This window comes from Tasmannia lanceolata, unplaced genomic scaffold (genome assembly GCF_043159265.1).
Source record: "Tasmannia lanceolata isolate RefF3 unplaced genomic scaffold, GAP_Taslan_0.1 ptg000025l, whole genome shotgun sequence".
NCBI classification, from domain to species: domain Eukaryota; kingdom Viridiplantae; phylum Streptophyta; class Magnoliopsida; order Canellales; family Winteraceae; genus Tasmannia; species Tasmannia lanceolata.
In genome coordinates, this window is record NW_027518702.1 from 4,636,736 (window position 1) to 4,654,771 (window position 18,036).

General features: G+C 40.5%; 2 protein-coding genes across 2 annotated transcripts; both read right to left on the reverse strand.

Annotated features, from left to right (window-relative positions):
• Positions 1–6,893: 6,893 nt before the first annotated feature.
• LOC143857990 (pathogenesis-related protein 5-like) lies at positions 6,894–10,623 on the reverse strand. Its single transcript, XM_077368567.1, has 3 exons — positions 10,556–10,623; positions 8,673–9,115; positions 6,894–7,447 (listed from the first exon to the last, which is right to left on the reverse strand). The coding sequence occupies exons 1-3, from the start codon at positions 10,602–10,604 to the stop codon at positions 7,202–7,204; spliced, it is 738 nt and encodes a 245-aa protein (XP_077224682.1). The 5' UTR covers positions 10,605–10,623; the 3' UTR covers positions 6,894–7,201.
• A 3,277-nt stretch (positions 10,624–13,900) lies between these two features.
• Positions 13,901–17,158, reverse strand: LOC143857801 (pathogenesis-related protein 5-like). Its single transcript, XM_077368296.1, has 3 exons — positions 17,001–17,158; positions 15,113–15,552; positions 13,901–14,305 (listed from the first exon to the last, which is right to left on the reverse strand). Exons 1-3 carry the CDS (start codon positions 17,047–17,049, stop codon positions 14,066–14,068), a joined length of 729 nt encoding a protein of 242 aa, XP_077224411.1. The 5' UTR covers positions 17,050–17,158; the 3' UTR covers positions 13,901–14,065.
• Positions 17,159–18,036: the final 878 nt, after the last annotated feature.

Genomic DNA, 18,036 nt, shown 5'->3' on the forward strand with positions numbered 1-18,036 from the left:
CACGTGGCACAAGATCCAGCCAGCAGCACATATAATACAACGCCAGATCAACGAAGGGGAGGCGGCCCTCCAGATCACGACACGTGGCACTACAGCCCAAGCCAAGTCACCCGGCCATCTCAACGGCTAATCTCGACTCCGAGTGACCTCCACTCCTCTCTCCCGAGCAGTATAGTATCTTCCACAAGAAAGCTCCTTGACAGCTCACCGCCAGCATGAACTGACATCGCTAGGATCTACCCCAAATCTTTGTTCCGCCATATTAAAGTCAGCTTCATTCAGCTACCAATCTTTCACCACTAGATCTCCTATCCTGTTGAATCACCTTCCAGGATCGTACACGCATGCACTGCCACACTGACATCTCCAATGATATACACAGTCCACGTCACCGTAATATCGCACCCAGGATACCAGAACTCACTCTTATGAAAAGGGGGACTCCCCATTCAAAGAGGCAGAAGAGGAAAACACAGGAGAACTCTCTAACACAGAAAACCTTGGGCATTTTAGGGTTAGGGTAAGATACCCCTCCAGGTGCGCCACCGCCCTTTGTATTTCAGTTTTCCTTTCTTCCTGGTGCCTCAATTTGACTTGACTGTTGAAGCCCCCCACCCCGAGTTCCAACTCTGGGTGCTCCTTAAACCTGGTATGTGGGTGCAGGATACAGGTCGACGTACACCCAAAGGATCGCCGATACGGACCGTCCACACTCAAGTACGGTTTTGATCAGCATCATTCTTGAAAATGACTCTCTCTCTCTCTCTCTCTCCCTATACTGGTAATGGCACCCCAATCACTACTCTACGAGGTTGTCAAATAAACACTACTTACCAATATTCTACGAGGTAATAGGGGTGCAACTCAGGTTGGGTTCAACCCAAAAAATAGTCGGGTCGGATTGGGTTGAGTTCTGGTTGGCTTCGGGTTTGGGTTGAGGGCTTGGGCAACTCAACCCGAGTGAAACCTGACATTTTTTTTTATCATTTTTAATAAGCTTTAAAACTCGAGTGGGTTAGGTCGGGTCGGGTTGAACTCGGGTTGGATTGGGAAAAAGAGTTCCTCAGGTTGAGTCGGTTCCAACCTCATTGGGTTGGAACTCAGGTTAGGTCGGGTTCGGGTTGAGTAAATGGTTCCTCTGGTCAGGGGTCGGGTTTGGGTTGGCCTCGACCCAACTCGACCCAACCCGAGTTACACGCCTAGAGGTAACTACAGTATAACTAATTAACTACAAGGCTCGTCTTCTCCTATTGACTACTTACACAACTACTCCACGAGGTAATTAATGAAGCATTAAAAGTGAGTATCATTATCAGTCTAAAGTCTAAGTAGGGATTACTTTTTTATACCTCTTTATCATCATTAAAAATGAGTATCATTCAGTCTAAAGTCTACTTACACTACTACTCCCACTGAGATTTTCTAACCTAACCACGACTAGATAGAGACAATCAAACAGTATGGTGGGCAAGTGCCGATGCTATTAGTGGAGAACACATGGGCCTTTTTTCTTCTTTCGGAAATTGAGATATTGGCCCCTTTTTTTTTAGGTCACGTCGGTTTCACAGATGCTCCATTATCAGCATACATTAATAGATGGAAACCCTGGTCATTTTCCAAGTGCCCTTGAAATCTTTGTCTTAATAATGGGGGCAAACTCACCTTATTTTACTCTAGACAGCCAATTAATAGGGATTTGCTAGGGTCCATCTCAAAAGGCATTTTGCGGCTGGTCTATCGCATGTCAGACCAGCTACCTTGTGAATGAACACAACAACTTTTGTCTCTATTCGTGAGGTGGCTGGTCTGACATGCGACAAACGAGCCGCGAAATGCCTTCTGCGATGGATGCTAGCAATTCTATTCTTTTCTCTTATTATTATTATTATTAGGGAGATGATTTTTTTCACACCCCTTGTTACCTTGTAGGATAATATGCACCCCTTTTAATGTTAATTGTGGGCAGACTTTAACACTTTTTGACTTCAAATCACGTTAAGAGTGGTGTGATTTATCCTGCACGGGGTGCGAAAAAATCATCACCCTATTATTATTATTATTATTATATTAGAGAATTGGACTGTCCACCCACTTTCCATAATTCCATGCTTTTCCACTTGTTCTGTGTCCTTGTCCTAAAACAGCTTCATTTCCACCATGAGATAGAGAAAATGGGTTTGGGTGAAAATATCACTTCTCAATTACATGCCTTAGTGCCATTGTCAAAAGAGGAATTATCAAAACAAGGATGTGACAATATATGCTCTTTTCTAACACACACAATGGGCCAACTTGTGCCTCGTTACTCGATCAAATCCATTGATTTTTGTACCCGTAGTATATCCGGTCAAGATGAGACCAAGACCATGTGGGTCCCGCCCCTCATAATACTCACCAAGATCAACGGTCTCAATTTCACATACAGTCCCCTTCTAAAAAACATACTAAAAAGGGCGTTTTATTATGATGCTCGACCGTGAAGTACCGTCAAAGCGGTACCACCCTTGTTATTTGATCCACCAACAGACCGCTTTTTAAGAGGCTGCTGTCGGATCAAATATCAACTGTGATACCTCTGACATACCACCTTGACGGGACTTCACGTTCGGGCATCATTTAGGCTCGGTTTCTTTTGATGTAAAATGGGCGTAAAACAAATTTTACACCCATTTTACACTTAAATTTAGGTTAGGTGTAATTTGATGTTCATTTTTGCACTGTTAAAATGGGTATCAAATTTGTTCTAAGCCCAATATATGTCGAAAGAAACATAGCCTTGCAACATATAAGCGAGGGTAAGGTTGGCAAAAAAAAAACTTGTTTAACACGTTTAACATGCATTTTAAACGTTTTCCTGAAATTACATAGCTTATTTGCTTTTAAAATTTTAAACGAAATATTAAGCGGCGAACTTATCAAACACGATTTTGTTTTTGTTAGCCAACCTATAAATCTTGTTTTTTTGTTTAAAACGAAGTTTTGGTAAAGAAATCACATGCTGGTCCTAACCCACAATGTAAACAAAAACTAAAAACAAGAATACTATTATCCTTGGTTTATTTATGTGGGTAACTAAAATTGGGATGAAAAGTATTCTTGCTTATCTTGGCAAATGTTTAGTTAGGCTAGGTACTACTTTAAGGTTGACCAGGAATGGTGATTCAATAACCCAGCTCCCTCTCTCTCTTCCCACTCACACGAAGCCTTTGTCTCTCTCTGATACGTACTTGTTATGGTGTATGTGATTTAGTTACAAAGTAGTTATTGTAGGATTTTTCATTTTAGATTTGCAGGTGTTAGTTACTTGTAATGTGTCATGTAGGTAGGGTGTTGGTTATTTGTTATGTGTCATGTAAGTGGATTAATGGGGTAGTGATGTGGAACTACCTTTATGCTTGTATTTAAGTTTATGTATTTCAATGAAATGGAAAAGAAGAGATAGTCTTATGGCAAAGGATACTTTGTTTAGGAGAGTCATGGCTCCTCTCGAATTGAACCGGTAGGAGGTCTGGTTGCCTCGAATCAACCTCTCTCCCCCTCTTTTTCTATTTTATGTTTGTTTATTTGTGTTATGGCCAATTAGGCATGTGACAATTGGCATCAGACCCGTCGATCTTGCGCCATGGGTGTGCCTTCGGAGCTTTTGGAATCCATACGCAATGATTTCCAGCAAATCAAAGTCCTTGTTTTGAAAATGATGGATGAACACCGACGATTTGCGGAAGGCTTGGAAAAAATCAGCAAGGTGATCAAAAAAATGCGTAAAGACGAAGAAAAGTTGAAACTAAAGAAAAGTGATGTTCGTGTAGAGAAAAGTGTGAGAATTAATGTAGACATGAATGAAAAATCACATCTCTTTCCGAGTTTGATCACAACATATTTACAAAGTGGAGTTCAAAAGATCAAGACCATTATTTCTGAAGATGGAAGCCCGACAACGTTAGTTGTAGTACTCAACAAAATCAAGCCCAATACGATTTGGGACCCCGGTGGATTAAAGTGTTTTATTCAATAATTCGACCTTGAGGACAAGGTCATTTGAAAGAGGGAAGGAATGATATGTACTTGTTATGGTGTATGTGATTTAGTTACAAAGTAGTTATTGTAGTATTTTTCATTTTAGATTTGTGGGTATTAGTTACTTGTAATGTGTCATGTAGGTGGGGTGTTGGTTATTTGTTAAATGTCATGTAAGTGGATTAATGGCGTAGTGATGTGGAACTACCTTTATGCTTGTATTTAAGTTTTTGTATTTCAATGAAATGAAAAAGAAGAGATAATTTTACAGCAAATGAGACTTCGTTTATGAGAGTCATGGCTCCTCTCGAATTGAGCCGTTAGGAGGTCCAGTTGCCTCAAATCTACCTCTCTCCCCCGCTTTTTCTATTTTCCATTTGTTTATTTGTGTTACGGCCAATTAGGCACGTGACACTCTCCCTCTCCCGCTCTTCTCTCTTGCACCCCCCTTTGAGAATCACTACGCCCAACTCCCTCTCGTGGTGCTTCCCACACCCTTCATCACTCAACTCAACTCAACTAAGCCTTTGTCCCAAACTAGTTGGGGTCGGCTAATGAATCCTTTAGAAAATTTTCATGAAGAAGGTGAAAGGATCTACTCGGCTCAAATGGTAAAACCTGGATACGACACGTGGCATGAGATCTGACCCTCAATATACACAGAAAGGCAACCCCCCACCCACCCCGGGCCCTGGCCACGATGGCCAAGGGAAATTGGAACCAACCCTGTGCAGCAGTACGCCAAAAGTAACTAGAAGCATCCGTATGCTTCTTGTAACAAGTTCTCCCCAGAATCAAATCTCAGGACTGTTACCGTCAAAGGGATTTTTCCGTCTTCTGACAATAAGGGATACGCCGCATCCCGCAAATCTCGTCATTTTAGCAAACTGCACCATCACGCCACCTCACACAAATAGGAACCGTCCTGTCCATTAAAAGGGACGGACTCCTAGCAAAATGCGAGACACAAAATTGGGGGGTAATCTCTAACACTTCTTTTACAAAGTTCTTATTCTGTTAATCTCAATACTGACTTGAGCGTCGGAGGGTTCCCCAGAGGCAAAACTCAGCTCAAATGGTAGAACCTAGATACGACACGTGGCATGAGATCCAACTCTCAACATACACAGAAAGGCAACCCCCCCCCCCCCCCCCCCCAACACACACACACGCACACACCCCGGGCCCTAGCCACGATGGTCAAGGGAAACTGGAACCAACCCTGCGCAGTAGTACGCCAAAAGTAACTAGAAGCATCCGTATGCTTCTTATAACAAGATCTCCCTAGAATCAAATCTCAGGACCGTCAAAGGGATTTCTGTCTTCTGACAATAAGGGATACGCCGCATCCTGCAAATCTCGTCATTTTAGCAAACTGCACCATCACGCCACCTCGCACAAATAGGAACCCTCCTGTCCATTAAAAGGGATGGACTCCTAGCAAAACGCAAGACCCAAAATTGGGGGGTAATCTCTAACACTCCTTTTACAAAGTTCTCATTCTGTTAATCTCAATACTGGCTTGAGCGTCGGAAGGTTTCCCAGAGGCAAAACTCTGGGTGGTCCCTAACCTGTTGTCTGTGGTTGCAAATTACAGTTTGAACAGATGGCGGGCAGGACCCATTATGGTGACCGTCTAATCCCTCAGGCAGATTCGAGCATTATCAATGTTCATGCCATGCCAAGGTGCAGCCAATGTTTTGTATTTTTCTTCTAGTGGGTAAAAGGCTTGACGGCATGTACCCTCTTGCTTGACTTTAATATATTCATCTCACGGTCTGCCCCGGGCCAAATTTTCGGGTTAAAAAAAATGGTGGCGCCAGCCTATGAATGGATTTAGGTGGTGACGGTGAGTTCATACATGTGTCCAAAAATAGTGGGCACCACCTAGACTATGTAATATTAGGGCTGCAACTCGGGTCGGGCGGGTCGGGTTTTGGAGAACCCAACCCTACCCGAGAAATATCTCGGGTCGGGTCGGGTCGGGTTTTTTTTCGGAAAACCCACGATTCCCAAACCCAGCCCTACCCATGATAAATCTCGGGTCGGGTCGGGTTTTTTCACGTTGACGCAATTTTTTAAGGAAAATTCTTGTTTGACAAGGCAACTCAACTCATAGAAGTAGAAATTACACTCACATTACACTTGAATCAAACAATGATGTAATTACACTCACATTACACTTGATTCAAACAATGCCGTAATCAAACAATGTTGTAATTACAATCAAACAATGCTGAATCAAACGCTTGAATCAACTCAACTCATAGAAGCAGAAATTACACTCACATACAATAACAGTGGGCGTGTGGGTTTTCACTTTTAACTTGTAACTAACAATAGAAAAAAAATGTACATACTATAACTTATGTAACTCGGGTCGGGTCGGGTCGGGCCCCTTCAAACCCGGCTCGACCCGAGATTCATGCGGGCTTTTGAATGCTCAACCCGGCTCGACCCAAAACCCATGAAACCTGAACCCGACCCAGGTTATTTTCGGGTCGGGTCGATGCGGGTCGGGTAAAACCCGGCTCGAGTTGCAGCCCTATGTAATATGTATGAGATGTTAATAATCCACCGTAGAAAAATTTCTAAGTTTTACTAGAATTTTTTCATGAAAGAAAACGAATGAAGGAAAGAAACACATTTAGTATAAGGGATTTGCTAGGGACCATCGCATAAGGCATTTTGGAGGCCGGCTGTTGCTTGAGAGAGCAGCCACATCAATGAATTGAATGAATAAGACAAAATCTGTTGAAAAGTGAGCCAATTTGGCTGAGGAGAGGGTAAGAAAAGTTCGATAAAACAAGAAAAAAAAACTCCAAATCAAATAAACGGTACAGATCAATCAAAAGTCGAGAAATATATTCATCAGACAGGTGAGTAAAGAAAAATTTCCATGCTCCGACCAGCTAGTAGCTATTGCCTAACAAAGTATGAAGTGCCATTATCAATACACGTACGGAGTGCCAATATTATTTCTGCAGCCTTATTTAACAAATAAAATATCATTATTTGAAAAGATAATTTTTTAACATGAGATTTGCTCGCATCTATCGCATAAGGCATTTTGCGGATGGTCTGTTGCATGTGAGAGCAGCCGCACAGGCTTACTTTTCAGCAGATTTTGTCTTATTTTGCGATGGACGCTAGCAAATCCCTTTTAATATATCGGGAAAAAAAATCAGTCTCTGACGAAGGGACAGAAGAGGATGTTGTAATCGGTGCCGGAGCAAGTACACATGCTCGTAGCATCATCATATGCATAACTATAGGCCTTTGGGCATGCTTGCTTAAAGATTTGAGAATAATGCGTCGGAGAACAAGTCGACGCTAACCCATGATCGCCGGTGCAACAATAAGCATCCGTTTTAAATGCCTCACACGCACTCTTACAGCCCACCACATTGCCGGAATACAAATCCACTATCTGATATAAATATGGTATCGGTTAAAAAAAGTGTAGCAAAAAAAAAAACACAAAAAAATGTGGGGAAATGATATCAGTGCTCCAATGTGTTGATATTCACATTCAAGTTTCTTGTCTTTTATTATTTAGGTTATTACAGTTCCGAAAAAGCTCTCGCAAGCCCTTTAAATCCTAAAAGACAAGAAACTTGAGCGTCAATATCAAAGCATTGTAGTGCTAATATCATTTGTCAACAATGTGTTTAAAATTGGAAAATGATAAATTCGCCCCCAATGATTCTCACCCTTTTAACACATCAAAAAGCGTTAAAGTTTGTCACAATTCACGTGAACAGGGGTGCAAATCATCTTCGGGGGATGCGAATTTATCATTGCCCTTAAAATTTTGTCATTTACAAAATATAGTGCGGGTTAAGTGGAAAGTTTTAAAGTTATTCCATAAAAAAAAATATAGTTTTTTTCATTGTAAAAGTTTTAAACAATAAAACATGTTTTTTTTTTTTTGAAAGAAAATGTCATTTAAGACGTAATTTTGCTAACTATGAGCCGTATAGTCTAGTATTTTTCAAAAAGTAATGTACGGTAATAGGAAGATCCAAACCATTCATTTGATGGGCCACAATGTAAATATGTTGTGCCCAAACAAATCATTTCCATAGGATGATCCTAGCCCCCCAATCTAAAGAGGAACTGCGAATTATGGAAACCACTAAAGATCGAAGGTTTGGGATGAAAATGATTTTTTTGGGCACAACCTATTTATGTTGTGGTCCATTGAATGGACTGTTGGGATTGTCCCCTATGGTGTAAGCCGTACAATATGTGTTTAAGTAGCTTACACAACGTAAAAACTCGAGATTTTATATGGTAAGCCCTTATAGTCTCTTATTTTTCAAAAAGTACTGTACGGAGGATGTGATGGAACACAACATAAATAGCTTGTGCCCCAAAAATCATTTTCATATATGATGATCCTAACCCTTCAATCTATAGAGGTTTCCATAATATGCCACTCCTCTTTAGATCGGAGGGTTGGAATCATCCTATAGAAATGATTTTTTGGGCACAACCTATATATTCACGTTGTGTTCCATCACATGGACAGTTTGGATCATCCAGTAGTGTGGCCCATATAGTACTTTTTGAAAAAAACTACGGGACTATAAGTGCTTACACTATATAAAAACTCCTAAAGACTACAAAACACCAATGTTCCCAATATATACCTGAAGCTCTGGTGGGCAGCTCTCGTTCAGGTCAGACTGACATCCCGGGATCTGACAGCTGCCAGTCCCACCGGTCGGTGTGATGAGAATTCCGACGTTGTAACCGTCTACAAGGCTTACGTCGTAGAAGTCATTGCCGTCGGCACCGTTGAGTGTGAATTCTGCGAGGGTGACCGGCGGTACTGCACCCCCGGTGCATGTTAGCAGCCCGCAGTCACCGGTGGTGCACCGGCCCGTACCGGAGACATGAAAGTTGCAATTGGTACGGGCCCAGAAGCGCCCGGACCACCCTGGTGGGGCATTTAAGATTCGGAATTCACCCGGTTGCAAGGTGAACCCCCCCTCGGCGAGGTTTATTGGGCCGTTTGCGGTAATTGTTCCTGGCCATATGGTGAAATCACAACTGTTTTGGAGGATGAAGACTGTGGCCAAGGCTTCGTTTCCTGCCATAGAAACGGATGATTAAATGTGTTGCTAATTTCAACGGTTAGATCTTGAGATACAACTGTTTTAATGGAAGGGAGAGATTATATGATGAAGGGATGTATAACACGTACCAATCCTCCCATCCTTGATATTTGATCCAACAGCCGCTCACTTTTTGACGTACCATCTTTACGTGTTTATACGGCCTTTCATAATGTAATTTGTCAAAAGGGCAGTGATAAATCGACCCCCATATATCTTAAATCGACCCCGTATAGGGCAGTGCTTAGAGAGAGAGGAGGGAGAGATATAGGGGTCAATTTAAGATATTAGGGGTCGATTTATCACTGCCTTCTTGAATGGGAGGATAATAATATTCATGAAAAATTCTGGGTATACCCAATCAATTTTAAATACCCATAAATAAAAAAAGAAACATTTGGTTGTCAGAATCATGGAAAAAAAATCCCAATTTTTTTAAATTGACTAAAATGAGCTTAATCCAAGGGAAGGGATGATTCAATCTGGGTGTGATCAATGGTGGTAGATTACAGTTGTGCGAAATCCCAAAAGTTCGGACGAAATTGGGTAAAGACGCTCGAAATGTCGGTTTTTTGGGCTGAAATTACCGAAATTTCGGCCAAAATTTTGTAAAGGAATAAAAAAATTAATATTTTATGTAAAATTTCGACCAAAATTTTGTACGTTTCGGATATTTTGGATTTCAGTCGTTTCGGTGGTGTCCGTGTTGACCGAAATCCTAAATTTCGGACTGAAATTTCGACCGAAATCCGAAATTTCAAACCATGCTCTTATCAAAACAAAGGTATACCGATGTAATTTCCTTATACACAAGGGGTGGTAAAGTCAAGAAACATTGGTGTTAATCTGGACAAGTTGGCCCACTTCAACGTGTATAGATCATGGCAAGAGATCTGGTCCATTGATCTGGCCGTTGCGATAAACAATTGAGCTATAACCGTCCAAAAAGCAAAGAGTAAAAGAAGGATGTGTACTTATTAAAACAAGGTTCTAAGATCACCTGCAATGGAATTTTTATACAGAAAAAAGAAGAAGAAGAGAGAAATTGCAATAATGTTGCCAAAATTAAAGGAAGAAACAAGAACGTGACCTCATATTTCAACCACTCTCTCTCTTCATGCAGATTTTTTTCATTGGATTTTAAAAATTACAATGTTGGAAGTACCAAAACAAGAGATGGAAATATAAGTACACCACAAAAGGATCAAATTGGCCTGAAAATTGTTCATTAAAAGAGATGGGTGAAAACAAAATGTTCCCGAAAATTGAGATTTAGTGGTATACCACTAACCTAATTATAAAAGTGTTAAACAGTGTATTACATGGACATCAAAGTACTAGTGCATGGGCAGAAAACGAAAAATTTCATGAAAATACATAGTGAAGAAGGAGATACAGAGTGATATATGAATTACCCAATAAGAAGAGCGCTAGAAGGAGTGGAACCCACTGTAGAATCGCCATTCCTGTATTGGAAAACAAAGCTGAGAGAGAGAGAGAGAGAGAGAGAGAGAGAGAGAGAGAGAGAGAGATTCTTAGGAAGCATTTGTATATATATAGTCAGAATCTTCATATATTTTTGGTATGTTCCAAATTTACGAGATTTTTTACCAGAACGAGAGAAATAAGTGTCTTATTTAGATATTTTTCGATTTGGATTGAAAACGTGAGGAAAAAGAGAATAATCTCGGAAATTAAAATATAGTAAGTAGGTAAGATATATTACCCATCCAAAAAAAAAAGACATATAGACGGATACTATTTTTGGAGAAATTAATAGTTTGCTGAGTTATGTTAATTAGAGAATTTATATGGTGGCCGACCATCAAACAACAAGGGCAGAGAGAGAGAAAACTCTCCCCCTTGATTTTTTATGCAGGTCAAACCTCATTTTTTTTACAAACCTTGTTGAAAAATCAAGGGAGTTGATATTTTCTCTCTCCGGCCCTTTATATGTAAAGGGCGGCCACCATATAATTTCTCTGTTAAGATATATATAGATACTAATTTTGGTTTATTTAGTTAATATAATAGCTTGCTAAGCTAAGGTAATATATATATGAGTTAAGTGAAGCTACACCTACACCAACGGCTTAAAATACAATGGGCCCACATTGTTTGGGTGATCCAAACCATTCATTTGATAGACCCTCACATTGATAGGGTCTGCCCAAAAAATCAGCTCCATAGGATCATTCCCACCCTTCAAACTGTGGAGGCAAAAATGGACAGATTTGTGAAGGATTTTACGCTTCCATTTTTGCCTCCACAAATCGTAGGGTTGGGATGATCCTATAGAGCTGATTTTTTGGGCACACCCTATCTATATGAGGGCCCATCAAATGAATGGTTTGCATCACCCAAACATTGTGGGGCCCACTGAATTTTAAGCCGTCGGTGTAGCTAAGTTAGCTACACGTATGTGTAGCTACACTTTTCTCATATATATATATATATATATATATATATATATATATATATATATAGCTTAAAATACAGTGGGCCTCACATTGTTTGGGTGATGCAAACCATTCATCTGATGGGCCCTCACATAGATAGGGTGTGCCCAAAAAATCAGCTCCATAGGATCATCCCAACCCTACGATTTGTGGACGCAAAAATGGATGTGTAAAAAACCTTCACAAATCTGTCAATTTTTGCCTCCACAGTTTGAAGGGTTGAGATCATCCAATGGAGCTGATTTTTTGGGCACACCCTCTCAATGTGAGGTCCTATCAAATGAATGGTTTGGATCACCCAAATAATGTGGGCCCACTGTATTTTAAGTCGTCGGTGTAGCTAAGTTAGCTACACGTATGTGTAGCTTCACTTAACTATATATATATATATATATATATATATATATATATATATATATATATATATATATATATATGATAAGATTTTATTTTGGAAAATGATAGTGCCACAAGCAGGTACGGGACAGGGGCGATGGGGGCCAATTGCGCCCCGTGATTCTAATTTCCAAATGAAATCCATATATGGTTTCAATTGGCCCCTTGATTTTTGCCGAGAACTTTGCCCCCTCTCATCATCTCAAAATATCTCTGACAATCTCTTGGATTGTTATTTCAAGATAGCTATTTCTAAGGCAATTTTAAGGCATTTAAGGTCTTTAATGTATTGTATTTAACTACTTTGTTCTTTATTTTAAAAATGCCTATTTCTGAGGCAATTTTACCTCATTCTCTTTAACAGCCACGTCTTTATTTGTTTTTACCCCTTTAACCCATTCAATTGGTTCCCATGTTTGATTGTGAGGCATTTAAATGCGTATTTTTGAGGCACTTAATATTGCTTTTTCAGCCAATTACATGTAGAGAATATTTCTTCATCGTTAATAAATGAAAAGTATTCCCACATAAATCCATTTCCCCTCTCTAAAGTTTGGTTTATCTCAGGCCTTAAGTCAGTAGGGTGTGCCCAAAAAATTAGCTTCATAGGATCATCCTGACCCTACGAACCGTGGAGATAAAAAATGGACAGATATGTGAAGGTTTATACACGTCCATTTTGCCTCCACAGATCGTAGGGTTGGAATGATCCTGTGGATTTTTTGGGGACACCCTAATCTATGTGAGGGCCAATCAAATGAATGGTTTGGATCATCCAAACAATATGCCCTCCACTGTATTTTAAGCTAGTGTGTAGATAACTTATCCACACTTGTGTGTAGAAACCGTTTTCTCATATAGAAAACATGAAGAAATCCATATTGTTCATTCTAAATCTCAACACCTAATATGTCTAGGTCTCTATGTAGATTTGGAGTAGGAAGGGGAGAAAATATTTAAAGAGAGGAAAATAAGTGTTTGTATACTTGTATCCCTTATCCAAGATTTTCTATGGTGTATGGGAGAGAGTAAAGTCTAGTATTTTTCAAAAAATACAGTGGGCCCCATTTCATAGGCTGATCCAAACCGTTCATTTGTCGGGCCACAACATAAAGGGGTTGTAACACTAAATCATCTCCATAGGATGACCCTAACCCTCTGATTTGTAGGACTACACAGTTTGGAAACCTCTGTAAATCGGATGAGCTAGGCTCATCCTATGGAGAAGATTTATGGGGGTACAACCTCTTTACTCCCCCCTAGAGCAAATTCCTCGCTCCGCCCCTAGCCACAAGAAATGTTTTTCTAGCAATCCAAACACGAACTTAGGTAAAAACTTCTACAAAAAACCGAGTGTAACCAAACTTTGGAAAATTTAGTTTTAAAGGAAAATATTTTCATGGTTACCAAACATAACCCTAGATTTTGGTTTTGGATTAATAAATAACAAGCTGTTGAAAAAGACAAAATCTGTTGAAAAGTGAGCCTATGTGGCTTATTCATTTATCTGATGTGGCTGCTCTCTCATGCAACAGCCGGCCCCGAAATGCCTTCTGCGATGGTCCCTAGCAAATCCCAAGTATATATTATAGATATATTAGATGTTAGGACCCAATGATTTGGTGTAATTTTAGGCCATGTTGGAACCTAAAAATCTTTTCCCCAAGGAATATCAACTAACCACTTCTAACCCTCTCCTCATGCTATCTCAAGCCTCGTTCTCTTACCCTCCCCACCCATCTCTAACCACTTGATTAAACTAATATTCCAATAATAAAAAAATTCATGGTTGCGAACATGGCTTTAGTGCGAGAAAGTGTGTATTCATCAAACAAGTGAGTAAAGAAAAAAATTCCATGCCCTAATGGCTATTAAGAAAAGTTGTTAACAATATCTGGTGCGCCATTATCAAAACATATAGTGTAGATATCATTTCTGTTGCCTTGTTTCAATCATCACTCACAAAACCATACATAACATATCGGGTATAAGATACCTCGTCATTAACAAATAAAATGTCATTAACAAAAAATAATACCATTATTAATTTTTTTACATATCGCAAAAGAATCAGTTCCCGCCGGCGGGGCAGAAGGTAATGAGGTAATCGGTGCCGGAGCAAGTGCACGTGCTCGACGCATCATCATAGGCATAGCTATAAGCCCTAGGGCACGCGCTCTTAAACATCTGAGAATATGCTGTCGGAGAACAAGTCAACGGGGACCCACTTTCGCCGGTGCAACAATACTTATCAGTGTTAAACGCGGCGCAGGCACTCTTACACGCCACCACCTTGCCGGAATCCACTACCTGATGTAAACAGAAGTTGTAAATCGTGTTGTTTCCAATAATAAGCTTTCCAAAAGGCTTCTGATATTTGCACTACCATTATTTGATAGTGACACAAACTCACCTTGTGTTTTATTATTTAACCAGCTGGCCAAAGCTATTGCAATTCCCAAAAGAATAAGTTTGTGTCAAGGTAAGTTCGGTGTCATTATCAAAACATGGTAGTGCAAATATCAGTAGTCTTCCAAAATTCTTTCCTTTTCAACATTGCGGGATTTGCTAGGGAAGGCATTTTGTGGAATGGCTGTTGCATGAGAGAGCAGCCACGTAGGATGAATGAAATGAATAAGACAAAACATCAGCCTATGTGGGTGCTCTCTCAGGCAACAGCCGGTTCGCGAAATGCCTTATGTGATGGTCCCTAGCAAATCCCTTGCAGGACACTAGATTTTACATGGCAGAACCCGTATAGTCCAGTATTTTTTCAAAAAGTATTGTACGACTTACAAGATAGGAAGATCCAAACCGTCCATCTGACGGGCCAAAATAAATATGTTGTACCTAAAAACTCATTTCCATAGGATGATCCTAGCCCTCCTATCTATAGAAGAACTGCATATTATGGAAACCTCTATAGATTAGAGGGTCAGGATCATCCTCTGGAAATGATTTTTAACGAACAACATATTTATGCTGTGGCCCATCAAATGGACGGTTTGGATCATACGTGTATGGTGTAAGCCGTACAATACTCTTTGAAAAATACAAGACCATACGGGCCTACAATATCTAACTCAACCGAACACATGACATTGTTTCCAATAATACCTGAAGCTCCGGTGGACAGCTCTGGTTCAGGTCAGACTGACAACCAGCGAACTGACAGTTGCCGGTTCCACCGGTCGGTTTTACGCCAATGCCGACGTTGTAACCATCGACGAGGCTGACGTCATAGAAGTCCTGGCCGCCGGCACCGTTGAGGGTGAACTCGGCGAGTGAGACGGGCGGTACTCCCCCACCGGTGCATTTTAGTGGTCCACAGTCCCCGGTGGTGCACCGGCCTGTGCCGGAGTCATCAAAGTTGCAGCCGGTGCGGGTCCAGAAGCGCCCCGACCAACCCGGTGGGGCCGAGAAGGATTTGGAGGAGCCAGGTGGCAAGACGAAGCCCCCGTCGGCGAGGTTTGGACCGTTGCCAGTAATTGTCCCCGGCCATATGGTGAAGGTACAGCTGTTTTGGAGGGTGAAGACGGTAGCCGAGGCTCTGTTTCCTGCAATAGAAGCAGCGGTTAGTGTTGGGGTTCCACGCAAAAGCAAAAAAAATCCCATATGGGAAACTTAAAAGGATTGGACGAGGTTATAAGAGAATGCGCACCCTCCCCTTAACAACTAGCTTTTTAAGGTGAGTTCTACTTTGGGTCCCTACAAGTGGTATCAAAGCTCAGGGCGTAGTAACCCCGGTTTACCTCTGAGGGCAGAAATGATATGAATGAGGTTATAAGGAAGAATTTGAAAATTCTGGGTTTAGCACATCAATTCCGGCTTACCAACCCAAAAAAAGAAAAAAAAAAAGTAGAAAGAAACGGATAGTTGTAGATTGACTACAAAAATTCCCAAATTTTGGAAATTGACAAAAATCCCCTTAATTCAAGGGCTTGGTTGAATCAATCTCACTTAATTCAAAGGCTTGGTTGAATCAATCTTGGTGAGATCAATGGTAGCATATTACACTTGTGTTCCGCTTGTTTCAATAATATCACTCTACTCTTTATTTTGCACTTCTCTAATCAGCTTTTAAAGGCCGTTACCATTTTTCTATATGGTCTCAAGAACCAATCAGAAATAGTGCTTATTAAAGTATTGAGTGCTCTTATCAAAACAAGGGTCTGCGTATGTAATTTCTTTCTACACAACGGGTGTCAAAGACAAGAAACATGGGTGTTAATTTGGACAGGCTCGGCGCACTTCAGCATGTATAGACATGTCAAGTGATCTGGTCCGTCTATCTCATGTGTCGCATGATGGCCCATGAGATCAACGTTGTGATAATCTATAATTTAACAAGGGTGTATTGTATTTATCAAAACAGGGGTGTTAAGATGACCAACAATCGGATTTTTACAAAGAAAAAAAAAGGAGGAGAAAACGCTATAGTGTTGCCTAAATTAAAGGAAGAAACAAGAACGTGACCTCATATTTCAAACCCCACGTCTTGGTAGTTTCAACCACTTCCCTCTCTATGCAGATTTTTTTTTCATTGGGTGTTTTAAATTACAATGACATGGACCAAACAGGGGATGGAAATATCAATCGCCGTAAAAGGAATCATTTTAGCCGGAAAATACTCAGATATTCAGAAGAAAATGATAGGGTTTGTAGCAAAAACTGTAATATTGCAGCGAGAGAGAGAGAGAGAGGGAGAGAGAGGTGTCTCAAATTCGACAAAATTGTTCATGAAAAGAGATGGGTGTGTGATTAGATAACAAAATGTGCTGGAAAAATGGAGATTAAGTGATAATCAAATAATAATAAGTGTTAAAAAGTGTACTAGATGGCCCTTAAAAATACTAGTGCATGTAAGATGAGGGGGAGAGTACCAAAAAAAAAAAGTCTAATTTTACCGGCGGTTGTTTGGTGGCGGACCATAAAAACTATACTATATATGTGTGCAATTACCGGCGAAATTGTAGACCATTACCGGCAGTTTTAATTGACTTACCCAATAAGAAGAGCGCTAGAAAGAGCAGCACCCACTTCAGAATCTCCATTCCTGTATTGGAAAACAGAGCTTAGAGAGAGAGAGAGGGTTTACTGGTTCTTAGAGAGCATTTGTATTTATACTGGTGTTCCTCCCTATAATAATTTACTCTCGGTTACAACGAGAAATCAGTGTCTTATTTTCCTTTTTACATTGGGAACGTTCTTTGTGGCCAAAATGTCCTTTTACCTAAACGGACGAAAATGTCCTCGTAAAAAGACCAAAATCCCACCATTTCAACTCTCGAGGTGGGGCCCACTAATTTACCTATGTTTTGATAGAGTAGGCCTCTCAATCTCCACTTAAGCCCCATGCATTAGGGAAGGAGCCCACAATTTTACACCAATGATAGCATCGGCCAAGATGCTAGTATATGTAGAAATAATATTTCTACACCCCATCAAAACACAAGGTAAAACGGTGGGCCCCACCTGATGGATGGGTTTGAGTTGAGTTAGTGTGACCCACCAATTCAAAACCTAGTATTGGGCATCACAGGTATTTTGGTCTTTTACAACGAAAGTTCCGTTTTTCACGTAGGACATTTGGTCTTTTTTGAGTAAAAAAAAATCTACCATGGGTATTTTGGCCACAAATTGATGGCACGACCAAATTTGCAATTAGGGCTACAACAGGGGGTATGGTGTTTCAAAACCCTAGCCCAATCCTGGATCTCATTATCTCGGCCCTGACCCTGAGTCAGGGCCGAAAAACCTCAACCCATTGCCCGCCCCACAGGGCTCAGTGTTGGCCCTGGCCCGCCCAGCCCGGCTCTAATTGACCCTAGTGCAAATACCTGTTAAGAGTGCAAAAAATAAAGCAACCACTTATCATATAGAACAAAATGATCAATAGACAGAGAAAGGGAACAGAATAAGACAATATGAATTCAACAACATGACGGGCAACAGAGACAATTAATAATAATAACTAAAGAAACATCAATCCAAGATAATAGAAAACATTAGCAAAAGAAACATGCATAGATGGTTCAATT